The 15,482-nt window shown below is 42.3% G+C and overlaps 2 protein-coding genes across 2 annotated transcripts; both read left to right on the top strand.

Moving 5' to 3' along the window:
- The first annotated feature begins 4,081 nt into the window (after positions 1-4,081).
- On the top strand, positions 4,082-5,023 carry LOC146341434 (olfactory receptor 12D1-like). Its single transcript, XM_084808347.1, has one exon. The coding sequence runs from the start codon at positions 4,082-4,084 to the stop codon at positions 5,021-5,023; it is 942 nt and encodes a 313-aa protein (XP_084664473.1).
- Positions 5,024-12,532: 7,509 nt separating this feature from the next.
- On the top strand, positions 12,533-13,474 carry LOC146341433 (olfactory receptor 12D1-like). The gene has a single exon (XM_084808346.1). The coding sequence runs from the start codon at positions 12,533-12,535 to the stop codon at positions 13,472-13,474; it is 942 nt and encodes a 313-aa protein (XP_084664472.1).
- The last annotated feature ends 2,008 nt before the right edge of the window (positions 13,475-15,482 follow it).

Here is a 15,482-nt window from a genome sequence, read left to right as displayed (position 1 = left end):
GTATTGGATTCTTCTCTACTCCCTTGTGTGAGAGACATTAAATGGACAAATAAGACAGAGGGCAAGTTTGCCTCTTTTATAGTATCTTCTACCTGTCTGCAACTATATCAGGACATCTTAGCTTCTACTGGTGAAAAGAAGCTGTATCATTCTGAGACCCTTATTTCTGATATTCAAAGGCCTTTAGGGGTAGATATTCCCTTGATTGATGACAAATATTACGGGAACAAAAGCTTGGTTTGACCATGACCATATGCTACTTAAGAATCAGATTACTCAGGTTTACTCTATGTACCAGAATAAAGGATGTTTACCCAGGGAGTATTATAATTGAAATGAGAATATAAAGCCCTTATTAATCAAAAGAAAAGAGCTAAAGAGAGAGAGAGAAATGGAACCTATTAATATGTGCTACACAAAAGAGGGATAGCAAATTATTTTGGCGACTTGTTACAGGGGCCCTGTTGGAGTGCCAAGAACATCCTGCCTGTTGTATTTCCAGTTATGAGTGGGAAAGACACTTTTCTGCAATTCTTCAGGATCCTGACAACTTCTCTTTACACAGTTTTGAACTGTCCTCTGACACAACAGAATGGCAATCTGTTACTCCTAGTGAAATTATTGATTTGATTGCTGAACTTAAATCTGGTAAAGCTCCTGGCCCAGATTCTATCCCCCCACCCCCAATCTTTTAAAATCTAACTCAGAATGGTGGGCTCCTTTACTTTCAGCTTTATTTGCTTTCATTAGTAACTCCAGAAAGATCCCCAATATTTGGAATAAAGTTATTATAGTTCTTATTTTCAAGAAGGGTGACAGGACGAATCCAGATAACTACCATCCCATTAGTCCCTTTCAGTTATTGGCAAACTATATGTAAGGTATTTAAAGCAGAAGCTATTAACTTTGATGGAGGATAATAGTATAATAGGTGAGGAACAGACTGGGTTTAAAGCCAGCCGTTCAACTTTAGATCACCATTTTGCATTAGCTCACTTGGCAGAGAAATATACTTCAATTGCTGGGGGGGGGAGTTTTTAACTGCTTTTATTGATCTTAAGACTGCCTTTGATCTGGTCTCCCAATTTTGGGTCAGGAGGCCTTCCCCGTCACCTCCCCTTAAGCCACAAAACTCAGAGTGGATGAGAGGAGTTGACCTCAGAGGTAATCCCTATCTCCCAACTGAGGCCGTAAAACCCTTAGCTGGAAGCCTCAGGCCTTGCCAGTTACCTGAAGTGTTGCCTCCGAATGCTCACCAACCCTATAAACCACCAGGGTACCTGCACATAACCGCCTATTTAAATGTGACCAATCAACCTATATAATTAAATAAAGCCACAACAACCTAAATAAACTCCTATACCCCACTTACAATGTGAAGTAGGCAAAATGACACATAGACAAGGCCAATCAGACTATGAGCCAAAAATTCCTACTCAGCCCCAAGGACGACCAGTGAAAACCCATACTGCATACAGGGTGGGAGGGAGCTGCTTTGAAGAAGTGGAAGAGAGGGGCACCCTAGCCTAAAACTGCTAGTTAAGTCAGAGGTGGGCAGCAGGGACAAGTTTCTAATCCAATCTCTGTTACAAGGGGTGTAAGACAGAGTTGTATTTTGGCCCCTTTTCTTTTCCATTTATTTTGATGTGATTTGGCCTCTTATCTCTGCAATGCCAATTCCCATGCTCCCAAACTGTCCAACACCAAGACACCTCTACGTTTGTATGCTGATGATGATGTACTGCTGTTACTTTCCAGAACTGGGTTAAATCGCAAATTATATTTACATAGATGTTTGCGTAGCCTAATGCGTGAAAAAACAGGGATGCAAAAGGCTGCACTTAGGTTAACCTAACAGCTTTACGGCTGCAAATGGCATAGCGGATGCCATTTGCATCCAGAGTGAGCCCAGGGATTTGGCATGGCAATAGCGGCCGGCCGTATTGCCAGAGATGTGGACCCGGCGGCCAGCTCCGCAGGACTGCCATGGAGCGGAGCCGGCCCGGATGGATTCTGGGAGGAGGGACAGATCACCTCCCCCCAAGGGCAGATTCCCACCCAGACCAGCAGGTAGGGAATCCACCCATCTCTAATTTCAGTGCAAACTGGGAGGGGGGATGGTGTTATTTTCTCGAAAGGAGGAACCTCATGAATTGTACTTTGTAACTGTGCTAGTTTTAACTGTGTTTTATATGTTTTATACTGATTTTGCTGGTCTGTGACCGTAATAAATGAATTCATTCATTCAAAAATGCCCCCCGGACCACCAGAAGTTACCAGCACCTGATCTAGTGCCTTGTAGGAGTATCTCTGCCCCATTGGTGTACACATATTAGTCATGTTTTCTGTATGCTTGTAAATAAAACAATGATTACAAAGACTATAAAGTCTCCAGTGCTTTCCCACCCCAAAGAAACCAAACTCCTATAACACTAGCCTTGAAGTCCTTGAGGTTTGCTGAGAAATACAATGACATGTGGAAATCTGAATCCCTATGGATCACCACTTGTCTTCAAAGTTATCCTACATTTTGGTCTCCAACCTGGGGAATATTTGTTTTGTTATTGTACCATGCTAGCTCTCTCAAACAGATGGATTCATTAATGAGAAATCAGGGAGTGTTGATCGATTGTACTTCCCCAGTGGTATGAAGGATCAAGACACTTAAAACAGGGCGTTTGTTCTTCAGATGTACCTTGTAGCTGTGCAATAAATGCACATTTCCTCTTATACCTGAGCAACTAGTGCCTTTTCACTTCATTCTTTGCAATCAGTTTACACCTCTGAAGAGAAGAAAGAATACGCCTTGCAGGTACCTGATGCAAAAGAGCTGTTATCCAGAGTTAGGGTCTCTGGAACAATGGGCTTTCTTTTTAGCTGTTCACCAAGATGACAATCTGCCATGACGTTCTTCTCTGCAGCAAGACACATACTGTGCATGAGCTTACCATTCAATGCATTTGAACTTGCAGAGGCAATCTTCACAGTGGACTCCACTGCAGACTTTCACTCTGGTGATTCTTTATTCACAGCATCTATTATCTGGACTGTGCAGACCTCATGAGCAATCAAAATATGGTGATTGTGTTTCGATAGTTAGTGACAGTGAAGTCTGTAGCATGTCTATCCTGCCCTTTCTCACAACAACCCTGTGAGATAGGTTAAGTTGAGGAATATTGGGTTGCCCAAAGCCACCCTATCAACCCCATAGCTCAATAGGAACTAAAATCTTGGCTTCTCATGTTGAAGCTCGACATTTTAGCCTAGGGGTGTCTGAAACTTCTTAGAGAAGTATTTCCCATTCCTGAACAGTCCCCAGCTGTTTTGCCTGAGGATGAACCCCCAAATTGACTTCAGTTGTTTATTTATGTGGAAATTGAGTATAAACAAGATATAACCCACTCCAAAATATTCAGCACTACAGCACACTGAGAATGATTATGGATGGAATGATTTGGTAATCAATATCTTTAACGATGTGCACGGTTCTGAGGAATTAATCTCCTATGAGCATCTGCAGACCCCCCCTTTAAAAAATGGGGGAGAAAATGAAAAGAACAATCCAGGCTTTTCAGTGTAACTGACAGCAAAAACTCTGCCCTGCTTACAAGGACTATTAGGACAATGCATCTCCTAGAGGACAGTTTTTAAATGCATGACCTTTGGATTTCATGTTAAAAATTTTACTCCAACTGCTGAGCTATATTTTGAATGATTTATAACACATTGTTTGTATGATGATTACATGTTTTTTTAGCATCACTTTAATTGAAAGAGTAATCACCCTCTCATCTTCTAAATCAGTGGAGGGATGACTAATGGGGAAATGAATACAGGATTTAGCTACTGGTGGTGAAGAGCCTTCAACCATGTTTAATAGCAGAGATGGTGGGCCTCACAAGGTGATTACTGGTATGAGAATGGGTGTTACAAACATTTCTCTATTGTTCCTCTGTGAAATGTTGGAGACCACAAATAATTTATTCTTCTTTATATGCATTTTTCATTCTGCTTTAAGAAAAAAAAATGACTTTCTAAAAATACTGATTTTTAAAAAACTTTTGTTGGTACCCCAGCAACAATGGAGAATCAGACAGAGATTACTCACTTCATTCTGATGGGCCTAACAGATCGACAGGGGGTTCAGGACATCTTGTTTACCCTCTTCTTGATCCTCTATCTAGCAAGTGTACTGGGCAATGGAACTATTGTGTGTGTGGTGGTGGCAGAGACTCAACTTCACACACCTATGTATTTCTTCCTCAGTAACCTCTCTTGCCTGGACATTTTCTACTCTACAGTCATCCTTCCAAAGATGTTGTCTGGCTTCCTCTTGGCCCATCAGAGAATCTCCTTTGTTGGATGCATCACCCAGCTCCATTTCTTCCATTTCCTAGGCAGTAGTGAAGCTCTTCTTCTAGCTGCCATGGCTTATGACCGCTATGTGGCCATATGCAAACCACTCCACTATCCACTCATCATGTGTAGACGGATGTGTCTTCTACTGGCAGCCACCACTTGGGCCATGGGATTCTTTCATGCCCTGATGCATACAACAATGACAGCCCAACTTCATTTCTGTGGTCCCAATATCATTGAGCATTTCTTCTGTGACATCAAGCCACTCCTGAGATTGGCCTGCAGTAGCACATGGCTCAACCTAAGCCTCCTCAACATTGTCACAGGCTTAATTGTCATGATCCCTTTCTTTCTAACACTCCTTTCCTACCTCTACATTATCTCCTTCCTCTTATTGAAGGTGAAGTCACACAGAGGGAGATGGAAAGCCTTCTCCACCTGCAGCTCCCATCTCACAGTTGTAGGTTTGCTGTATGTACCAGTACTGTTCAATTACCTTCCCCCCTACTCAGGAGACTCACCCAAGACAGACATGATAGCCACCCTCATGTACAGTGCAGTTACATCTGTTTTGAACCCTTTGATCTACACCCTGAGGAACGAGGAGATGAAATCAGCCCTGAAGAAAACCCTGGACAGACTACTAACCTCTGTAAGGATATGAATAATAATGGAAAATGTATTTCTTGGTTAGTAATGCTAACATACTGAAGTGGTAAATTGATCAATGAGAGAATTCCTGTCGAAAAATGTTCCAGGGAACTATAGGGAGAGGAAGAGTAGGCTTTCTGATCTTGAGAAATGAAGGGGGGATATAAAGGTAAATACAATCCCATATCCTGCTTTCATTCTCCAGGGCAGCCCCTTTTCCAGGTGTCAACCACTGGAGGTGAATAGGACATTTGTGTTGTGCAAATCATCTTAGAGTACAATCCTATTGAGATAGCCACCTCCAAAGTCAGAGGATGTTGAGCATTCAGCACAAGGCAATCATAGCACAGAAGTGATCCTTGCCTCCATGCTCTGGCCACCCTGCATTTTTGGCTAGACAACCGATTTTGGTTATCTAGCCACAGCATTGAAGAGTGGGAGAGAAGGACGCTGCATGGCACATAGGAAGCTGTGTAACATGGCTTCCACAGTATCCTCCTCACCCCACCCCAGGGACCACCCCCTTTTCCTCATTTCCACATTCCATTTCTGAGCACAGAGATGTAGCAGGCACAGAGAGAACTGTGTCACCTACAAGGGGCAGGGGAGGGGGTGGAGAGCATTGTTTCTGGGAACTGTGGTCAGAGACCTAGCTCCAACCTTGGTTTCCAGGAATGAAAAAATCCTTTGGCCCTCTAGATGGTGTCTATTGGCCAAAGGATTGCTCCCTCCACCAGCTATCATGCCCATGAAGACTAATCTTATCATCAGCCACAAAGAGCCAGGTTTCTTGTAATAATATTATCTCAGATTGAGGCAGAAAAAAAGAAAATGTTGTCTGTCCAGCCACCAGCATCCTCAGAAATCACTTTTATGCCATGCTATTGTGAAAAAATTCTGCAAAGGGGATAGTAATAATAGTTGCCACTTATAAGAACATCTAAGCATGTTCTGGTTCTATGTAGATATTCCTCCCTTATCCCTTTATGAGGTGCTCCAAGTAATTCCACCTTCTGCCTTGTTCCTTATCTGGTCCTACAATGTAAAGTACAGTCCTAATGATGTTTACTCAGAAGTAATACTCATTCAGTTCAATACATGTTAATCCTGGTGTTACTCTACTAACAATCCAACAAATGTTGTTGGGTACCTTGGAGACACTAGAATGATGCCATATGTTGTTTTATTGTATTGTATTGTTATTTCTTTTTCTTTTTAAATTGGTAGATGCCCTGAGCATTGTTAATACAATGCTTCCATCACAATGAAAAGTGGGGTATACATTTTCCTAAATAAATGAATACAATGTTATCATTATTTTTCAGGCTCTAATATTTAACCTGAACCATTGTTTGATTAGGGGGCTAGATAATAAAATTGGAGATCTAGAGAATGTATGCTTCCTTTATTAACTGGCCTATGAAATACAACACCACAAGTCTGGCTTTTGTTTGATTGTTCCCTATCAATGTATCAAATAGTTATTGCCATCAGAGATCCTTTTCTTGGAATTGTTTGTAAGCTGAAGTAATATTTTAGGAAGGAAAGAAAGAAATGCATTTTGGACCACAAAGAATAATAAAACTCCTCATGAATGACTGTGACTAGACTTCTAATGAGGATCAAGTTAAGAGTTAATATAATATTTAGTTTATGTTAGTTTATGTTTGTTATGTGAACAAGAACTACGTTGTTGTTGTTGTCATCATTGTTGTTGTTGTCATCATCATTGTTGTTGTTATTATTATTGTTGTTGTTGTTGTTAAATTATTATTATTATTATTATTATTATTATTATTATTATTATTATTATTATATTCCACTGTCCACAGGGTCCATCTAGCAAGGACTGTGCTAGCAGAAATATTCAAAATTGTCACATGCCTCATATGAGCCAAGCAAGCAGCCATATGTGTTTTCAGGCTGAATAGATGGACGGATTCGCAGCTCCACTTTCCCAAGTCTCTTAGTTAGTCACTAGCCTCATGGGATACATTCAAAACTCTAGCAGCATACACTAGTGCCTTGGGTCTCACAATTTTTAGTGGTGGCATTAGAAACCCTTTTCTAATTGGATTTGGGGGTTTGCCATCAATGTTTGAGTTCAAGGGTGAATGTTGTCATTTTCCCTATTGTTCATAGACAAGATCAAGAGAAAGTCATTTTTATAGGGCTGGTTCCAGAGGGACAGAGCAATCCTAACCCACAGATCTGCTGGCTAGTGGGAGGAGTAGAATAGGATGGAGGTGCTGAACTGCCAGAAGAGAGAAGCGCCAATAGTGCGGGTGGGGGCTCTGTCCACTCCAGCTGCCAGCAGAGAGGAGCTCCAATAGTGTTAGGGCTCTGTCCACCCCAGCATCTCAGCTATGCCTGCAGAAAGGTCTGCAGGTGGAAAGCTACTGCTGGCAGTGTTCCCATCAGTTACAGGAATCATAAGTCCCCCAAATGGAGCATTCTTGGGTGGGTCAGAGTCAGCTTTGGATCTGCTAGATGGAAAGACACTCTGTTTCCCCCCAAAGGGGGAAGGATCGGACCCCTGAGCTGTGCCAGCAAGGAGCTGATGTAACTAATCTCCCATTGAATTCAATGGGAGGATTTAAAACAAAAAGCTCCACTGGGCTGGAAAGCCAGGTAATACTACCCTCACACTTTCTACCATGGCTGGCAGAGCTTTGGCTGAGGTGGTTCATTCTTCCCTGCCCACTTTAGATTGCAATGTTAGAGTAAACCCACTGAAATCAGCTGGACTTAACTTGTCCTGTTGATTTCAATGCATCTACTCTAACCTTGACTAAGTGTGGATCCAACCCATCGTTTGAAATCCATATTATTCACAGTTGCATGTCATATTTAGATCGCAAAATCCTAGCGATCAGGATGGTAAAACAAATAAATGATGACTCCATTGTCTGAGAAATGTAATGGAATTTGGGTAACTAATTCCTTTATCACCTTTAAAAGCCCCATCTTCATTAATGGTTTTGTTTTGTTTTTTCCTGTCAGCATACACAATAATTTGCCTCCAGTGTATGAAATTATTTCCTGGTTCAGGAATGATTAAACCACTCTGTATGTTCATATATTCTGCCTCAGGGGAGATACTTGGCTTACAGTGATTTGGTGATGCCTAGAGAGAGGCACCTGTTCTTTATTTATAGTATTGCATTATTAGCTAGATTTCAACAGCATATGCTTGAACTAGTGGGATGTCCTGTCTTTGCCTCCACTAGCATACATTTTGAACTAAGTGGGTTGCAGCCATATTTTACCAAGGCTGAAGTGGAAGAGGCATGCAGCTGGAATTAGACTAAAATCTCTCCTGCACAGGCATTTCTAGGAAGCCAGCAAGATAAACAGGCATCAGAACTGCTAACAAGCCATTTTTCACATCAACAGAAAATGCTACAGGAGGGGTAAGTCCAAAGTACGGACATATAGTTATATATCACATTCACAGAACATCTCAAGAATGTTAACAAGAATATAAAATGAACAAAATAAAACAAAAAGGAAGGGGGATAAATCCAAATGGATAATTATGGATGGGGTCCAGACTTAGTCATGTTTAGATGAGACCTATTTAAATCAATGGGAGTTACATTAGTCAAGATGAATTTGTCTTGTTTATTCAAATGGCAAATTGCTAAGTCTGGATCCAACCCTATCAACAGAAACATTTCAAGGACATATTAAAATTGTTCTTTGGTGTTTTATTTTGTAATCCTATGCATGTGTACTCTGAAATAAGCCAAAGGAGTTCACTTTGTCTTACTGTCACCTCGGTTTGTATAGGCTGTATATTGCTATTGTTATTATTAATTACATTCCTATACCACCCCATAGCAGAGGCTCTCTGGGCAGTGAACTAAGATTAAAAATGTTAAAATACAGTATACATAGTTTAAAAACACCATTTACATAAAGCAGACAAATGAGCAGTATACATGAAGACAGCATATATCTAAAAACAACTTCGAGCAAATCAGCCATAACCATAGCACAAATCCAGGACTGACTAAAAGCTCATCATATGCTACCAAATGCTTGAGAACAGAAATAGGTCTTAAGCTGGCCCCAAAAAGACAACAATGTTGGTGCCAGGGAGACCATTCCACAGTTGGGGGGGCACCCCTGAGAAGGCCCTCTTCCTTGTTGCCACCTTCCGAGCCTCCTTTGGAAGAGGACCATAGAGGCTGAGCATAGACTACAGGTAGGTTCACGCTGGGAGAGGCTCTCCATCAAGTACTGCAGTCCTGTGCAGGGCTTTATAGGTTAAAATTAGGACCGTGCACCACTTCGGCCTGAGGCCTGAACCCCGAGTAGAAGCGGGCTGCTTCAGGTCACTTTGTGCCCCTTCCTAGGTGAAGTGGAAGGGGCACAAAGTGACCCGGAGCTGGTCAGGGGCTCTCTGAAGCACTCAGTGTGCTTTGGAGCTTCGCCCCTCCGGCCCAGCCCCCAGCACCTCCAGTTCCTTACCTGAGCCACCGCTGCAGCAGCCATCACTATCCTTACTATCGCCGACCTCGCTGCTGCCACCATCGCTGCCTCTGCTGCTGCCGCCACTGTCATCCTCGCCACCTCCACCATCCTTACTACCACCGCCGCCGCCAGGTTGGCAGACTTAAGATCAATAAAAGCAGTTAAAAACTTCCCAGCAGGAATTGGAGTACATTTCTCTGACAATTTCCAGGAGGTTGCCATTTTAAAAATGGCAGCTCCCTGCAATAAGAGTAGCCACGCACGTCCAGGCCTCAGCAGTTAGCAGCGGTGAGGACGGCAGCCAAGAAGGCAGTGAGGATGGTGGCGAGGATGGCGCTGCCGAAGGAGAAGGCAGAGGAGGAGGCAGGGGAAGGTAGAGGGGTTTGCGTGGGAGCATTGGGAGGGGGCAAGCGGGGTTCGACATCCAAATCCTGCTTCAGGTGTGGGTCAGATTTGGGTCAGGGGCCCCCAGATTCTTCCCAAGCCACATTGGGCCTGCCTTGGAAGCTGCAAAGTGACTTCTGAGTCGGATCAGGGTGTCCCTGCACAGCCCTAGTTAAAACCAGCACCTAAAGCTCAGAAGCATATATACAGCCAATGCAAGCGGCCCAGAGTGGGTCTTATACGTTCGGACCTGCTTGTCCCTGTGATTAATCTGGCCACCACATTTAAAAAACAAAACAAACAATACACTTGATGTATTTTTATTCCTCAATATTTCTTTATATTTTCTTAAGGGAAAGCCTGGTTTATAGCATGTGAATTGTATGACAGAAATTATAATTCTTCCAAGGGGGCTGTAGCAAAACTATAGTAGAGAAAAATAAATGCTTAGATGGCTTTAAAAAATATTAGACTAATTCTTGGAAGACTGGTCTATCATACCTATTGGCCCTGATAAATGTATGGACCTTCCAGATTCAGAGCCAACACATTATTGGATAGCACCTGTTGAATAGTGGGTATTGTTTCTTTTTTTCTCTTTTTTTTGACTGCTCAAACTTTTAATCGCTAGCAAATATTCAGCTTTCTGAAATGTAGCAAGACAATTGAGTTGATAGTTTAATCCTTGGCCTTGCAAGTGACAGTGTGGCTGTGGGGGACTGGAACTCTCAGTGATATTTAAGACACTTTCTCATTAAAAAGAAAAAGAAAAAAGCAAGCAGTAAGTCTCTAGCCTCTTTAATTTGAGGAGATACAAGGAAAAAGTGTCTCAGCCCTGTTCTGTAGTGATATATGAGAATTTTGTTTCTACTTGAAAAACATGCAAACATGCCCTGTTTGCAACCCCCAAGGCAAGCAAGACAATGTATCCGCCAAAAATGTTCACGGATTCTGGAGCATGTGTCAGCGTTTGATTTGCGCTAATTTCCCTGTTTGATTTTGCACAAATGCACAAATTTTAAAATCACCCACAGTTTAATCTACGGGAGAAATTGACACAACTTTGGACATTTTCACAGATTTGGGATTTTTGCACAGCTTTCCCAGTTGTTCACTGTTCATTTTGTGCATTTTTCCCATTCACACAAAACAAACAGCGCTGACGAACGTGAGCACAAATCATGGAGAGACAAGCAGCGAGCTGATGTTTGGAGAATCTTAGCAAGCTCGAAATCCCTTGTTAGCCAATTCTCACTGTTTTCCCCAATTTCTCCTAAGAGGCAATGAAGTGATGTCACTAAGGGCGCACTCCTATGGGGATAGGAGGCCGCCTCTGAACTCGGATGTGACTGCCTATCCAATGCAGGGCAGGAAAAGCATGGAGGGGATAGTTCCCTCTCTGCTTCTCCTGCCCTCCATTTTGTGCCAATTTCAACTGTCTAGCTGCAGGAAGATGGAGCAGGGGAGGAGGCTACCAGATGACACATAGGATGTGTCATACATACTGGCATTTCTGCTTCCTCACCCCAGAACGCCCCCCAGAATGCCCCATTTTGGCCGCTCCATGTTCCTCTTTGGAGCATGGAGTGCTTCCGCACTGCCTGAGAGGCAGGGCAGAAGGCAGGGAAGGCCAGTTGTCCAGGAACTGACCTCGGAGCACGGGCTCCAAGGTTGGTTCATTTTTTTTTTTCATTTCATTTCATTTTTATACCGCCCAATAGCTGAAGCTCTCTGGGCAGTTCTCAAAAATTAAAACCAAAAAGCACACAGTAAAACCATATAAAATTTAAAAACATTAAAATATTAAAACCACAATATAACAATACAACCAGAATAAAACCTAGCAGCAATGCAAAGATTCAAAATACAGATTTAAAACAGCAAAGCTAAAAGTCTAGAAAGCTAAAATGCTAAAACGCCTGGGAAAATAAAAAGGTATTCACCTGGTGCTGGAAGGAATACAAAGTAGGTGCCAGGCTAACCTCACTAGGGAACTCATTCCACAGTCGGGGTGCCACAGCAGAAAAGGCCCTCCTCCTAGTAGCCACCCACCTCGCTTCCTTTGGCAGGGGCTCATGGGCCACTGAGGATGATCTTAAGGACTGGGCAGGCACATATGTGGTTCCCAGAAAACCACATATCCTATGGCCATCTAGCCACTGACTAGAGGCCATAGGATTGCTCCCTAAGCTGATTAGGATACATGATTTATATTCTGGCTGTTTTGCGGAAATCCCCCACCCACTTAGTCATCATCAACACAACATTTCTGGCTATGGGGTCTGGCAAGTGAACTGTAACATACGAGATTTTATAACATCTTAGCTTTTACTGAGATAGTGAAAACTAGCTGGCTGGTTAGGAATTGATAGACACACACAACACACACACTATAATAATAGCACTGTGAGTGGTGATCTTTAAGTAGCCAAAATGGAGAACTGAGAGAAAAGAGAAAAAAAATGGGAGAACATACACGCATAAATCCAGTGAAATTAAGTATTTGGGGGTGGGGAGGTATGACTAGTAATACCATATTGAGGGAGGTATTATGCATGTCTTGATTAGAAACCAGAGTTGAAACGTGGTTATCATTATTTATGTTTTGTTCTCAACACCTTCTATATTTTAATCAGCATTTGTTCTTCTGAAAACAGTGATGGAGAACAAGACAGAGGTGACCATGTTTGTCTTACTAGGCCTGACTGATCTCCAAGGACTTCAGAGTATCCTCTTTCTTCTATTTTTGATGCTCTACCTTACCAGTCTGTTGGGAAATGGTACCATTTTGTTTGTAGTACTGGAGGAACCTAACCTTCACATACCCATGTACTTCTTCCTCAGCAATCTTTCCTGCCTGGATATTTGCTACATCACAGTCACTGTGCCCAAGATTCTGGCTGGCTTTGTACTGGGACCTCAGACTATTTCCTTCAGTGGATGCCTGGCTCAGCTCCATTTCTTCCACTTCACTGGCAGCAGTGAAGGTGTCCTTCTGGCAGTTATGGCATATGACCGCTATGTGGCTATATGCAACCCTCTACACTACACCATTATTATGAACAAATGGGTGTGCCTGTTGCTTGCAGCAGCTGCTTGGGGCACTGGATTCTGCCATGCACTGATGCACACAGTGATGACCTCCCAGCTGCACTTCTGTGGCTCAAACCTTGTCCAGCACTTTTTCTGTGACATCAAGCCACTCTTGAAATTAGCCTGCAGTAACATCCAGCTCAACATCAGTCTCCTCAACATTGTCACTGGTATCATTGTCATGGCCCCTTTCATCCTCACACTTCTCTCCTACCTCTACATTATCCTCTTCCTGTTTCTGAAGGTCAAGTCACACAAAGCAAGATGGAAGGCTTTCTCCACCTGCACATCCCACCTCACTGTTGTGGCTTTGCTCTATGTGCCTGTTCTGTTCAACTATTTGCCCTCTTCCACAGGAGACACACCACAGTGGGACATGATATCCACCCTCATGTATAATGTAGGTGTCTCAGTATTAAACCCCCTGATTTACAGTCTGAGGAATAAGGAGATGAAATTAGCCATAAGGAAAACTATGGTTAGAAAGTTATTCCCTGTCAAAATATAAACTGATATGTTTACTGAGGCTGAGAGGTGAAGTGTGGAAGCAGAACAATGGCCAAATAGTCTGAAGATATGTGACACAAGGCCTTAGACATTTGGAATATGTATAGACTTGATGTACTGAAGAGACAACGGGATCACACCTACTGGTTGCATTCCCAGCCTCCATGAGTTGTTCAGCTCTGTGTGTATAATGTCTATGGGATGTTTCCAGCTTTGGTCATAATTAGAGTAGATTCATTGACTTAAATGGGTCTGTTAGTCATGACTAATGATGCAGTTCTTTAATTGTTCCTCCCCACTGAAGATGTGTTCATCTGAGACTCATACTTTGCATGACAATCTAAAGTATGGTTGAAAAAGGACCTGATAGCAGAGATAGTTGCAAGCTATATGAAGATTCCTGGAGCCTTGATGACATTGTGGTCTAATAAGAAATCAGACATCTGAAATTTGCATGTTTTATTTCTTCATTAGATGTTAGCATGGGTATCGATATAGACGTGTACAAGTAAGCAAGCATCACATCTTGTCAGATTCAGTATCGCATTCATTTAGCATCACATTTAATACTAAAAACAAAGGGAAGTATCTAGCTGTGTCATTATGCTAGCATAAATAACGTTGCTCTAGCACAACAAAAATATTTGGTGAAGCTCTGCTAGTGCTATTTGAGTTTGTGGATGACACCATTGGATACTACCCACTAATACAATAATTAATGGGTTGGATTAAACCATGTTGGTATCAAAAACCAAAACCTTTTAAACAAGAGATATTACAGCATCACCAAAATTTAAAATCATACAGTTGGAAGGAACCTCAATGGTAACCTAGTCCAACATCCTGCTAATGTGGGAAATCCAGTTATAGAATCCCTGATAGGTGGCCATCCAGCCTCTGCTTAAAAATCTCTATCAAAAAAGAGTCCAGTGCCTTCAAAAGTACAAGTTCAATCTAGACATTTATGGGTCTGGGCCAACTAAAAATGGTAAACAACTTTTCCACTAGGAGGTGTCACATTTGAGTCCCTTTATTTCCAATGCTAGCCCCATTCCTACTTATTTAAGGGGTGGGTGTGGGAGTCTGTCTGTGCAAGCCTGGATGTCCGTTAGTGTCTGACTACAGAGGATCAGAAAAGTTTCCTGATGAGATGTGATAAACAATGTTAGGTGTGGTTTTTTTCCACTGCAATTTTTCAGAGAACCTACATCTCAATAATTTATTATCTTCCCCACCATTATCAAAATAACCATGATTACTTCTACTAGTTCTCTGAATCCTTAGGGAGTTCCAGTGGCTACTAGCAAAACTACTAAACAGGATATGAAGGATGTTATTAATATCTCATGTGCCATTCAAGATGGAGCTAGAGACAGACATGGCTCTGTCTGTCAACCACTCAAGTCAAGGTGTAGTACTGAGAGACACTTGAGTGACAAACTGGGTACAAGTGAAGACAGTTTCTAGAAGACAGTTTTATATCTCATGATGGTGGTATTTGTGGTGTTGATATTGGTGCTGCTACCTCAGGTGAAGTGCAAGAGTAAATGCAAAGCCAGCAACCCCCTTCCTATACTTCACAAGTATTATGAGTCAGGAGAACTCACCATTGGTGGTATTATTTCTCAGGCCCACATATTATCTAATCCTCTGTCCTTTGAAAATCGCCCCTCTCAAGACGTCTTTGATGATGTTGTGTAAGGAATTGGACTTTTAAACTATGTCATTTATTTATTTTTATGTATGTATTTTTAATTACATTTATATCCTGCCTTTTCCCCTCCTTAAGGAATCCAAGGTGGCATACATAATCCTCCTCCTCTCCATTTTATCCTCATAACAACAACCTTGTGAGGTAGGTTGGGCTGAGAGTCTGACTGGCTGGAAGTCACCCCCAGTGAGCTTCCATGTCCGGGTGTGGGACTAGAACCTGGATCTCCTGACTCCCAGTCCACAACTCTAGGCACTGCATCATACCAGCTCTCTATTATCTCTCTCTCTAGATAATA

The sequence above is a fragment of the Heloderma suspectum genome, chromosome 6 (assembly GCF_057233095.1).
Source record: "Heloderma suspectum isolate Gila_16-S chromosome 6, 16-S_ref, whole genome shotgun sequence".
Classification (NCBI taxonomy): Eukaryota; Metazoa; Chordata; class Lepidosauria; order Squamata; family Helodermatidae; genus Heloderma; species Heloderma suspectum.
This window is presented reverse-complemented; position numbering and strand designations above follow the sequence as displayed.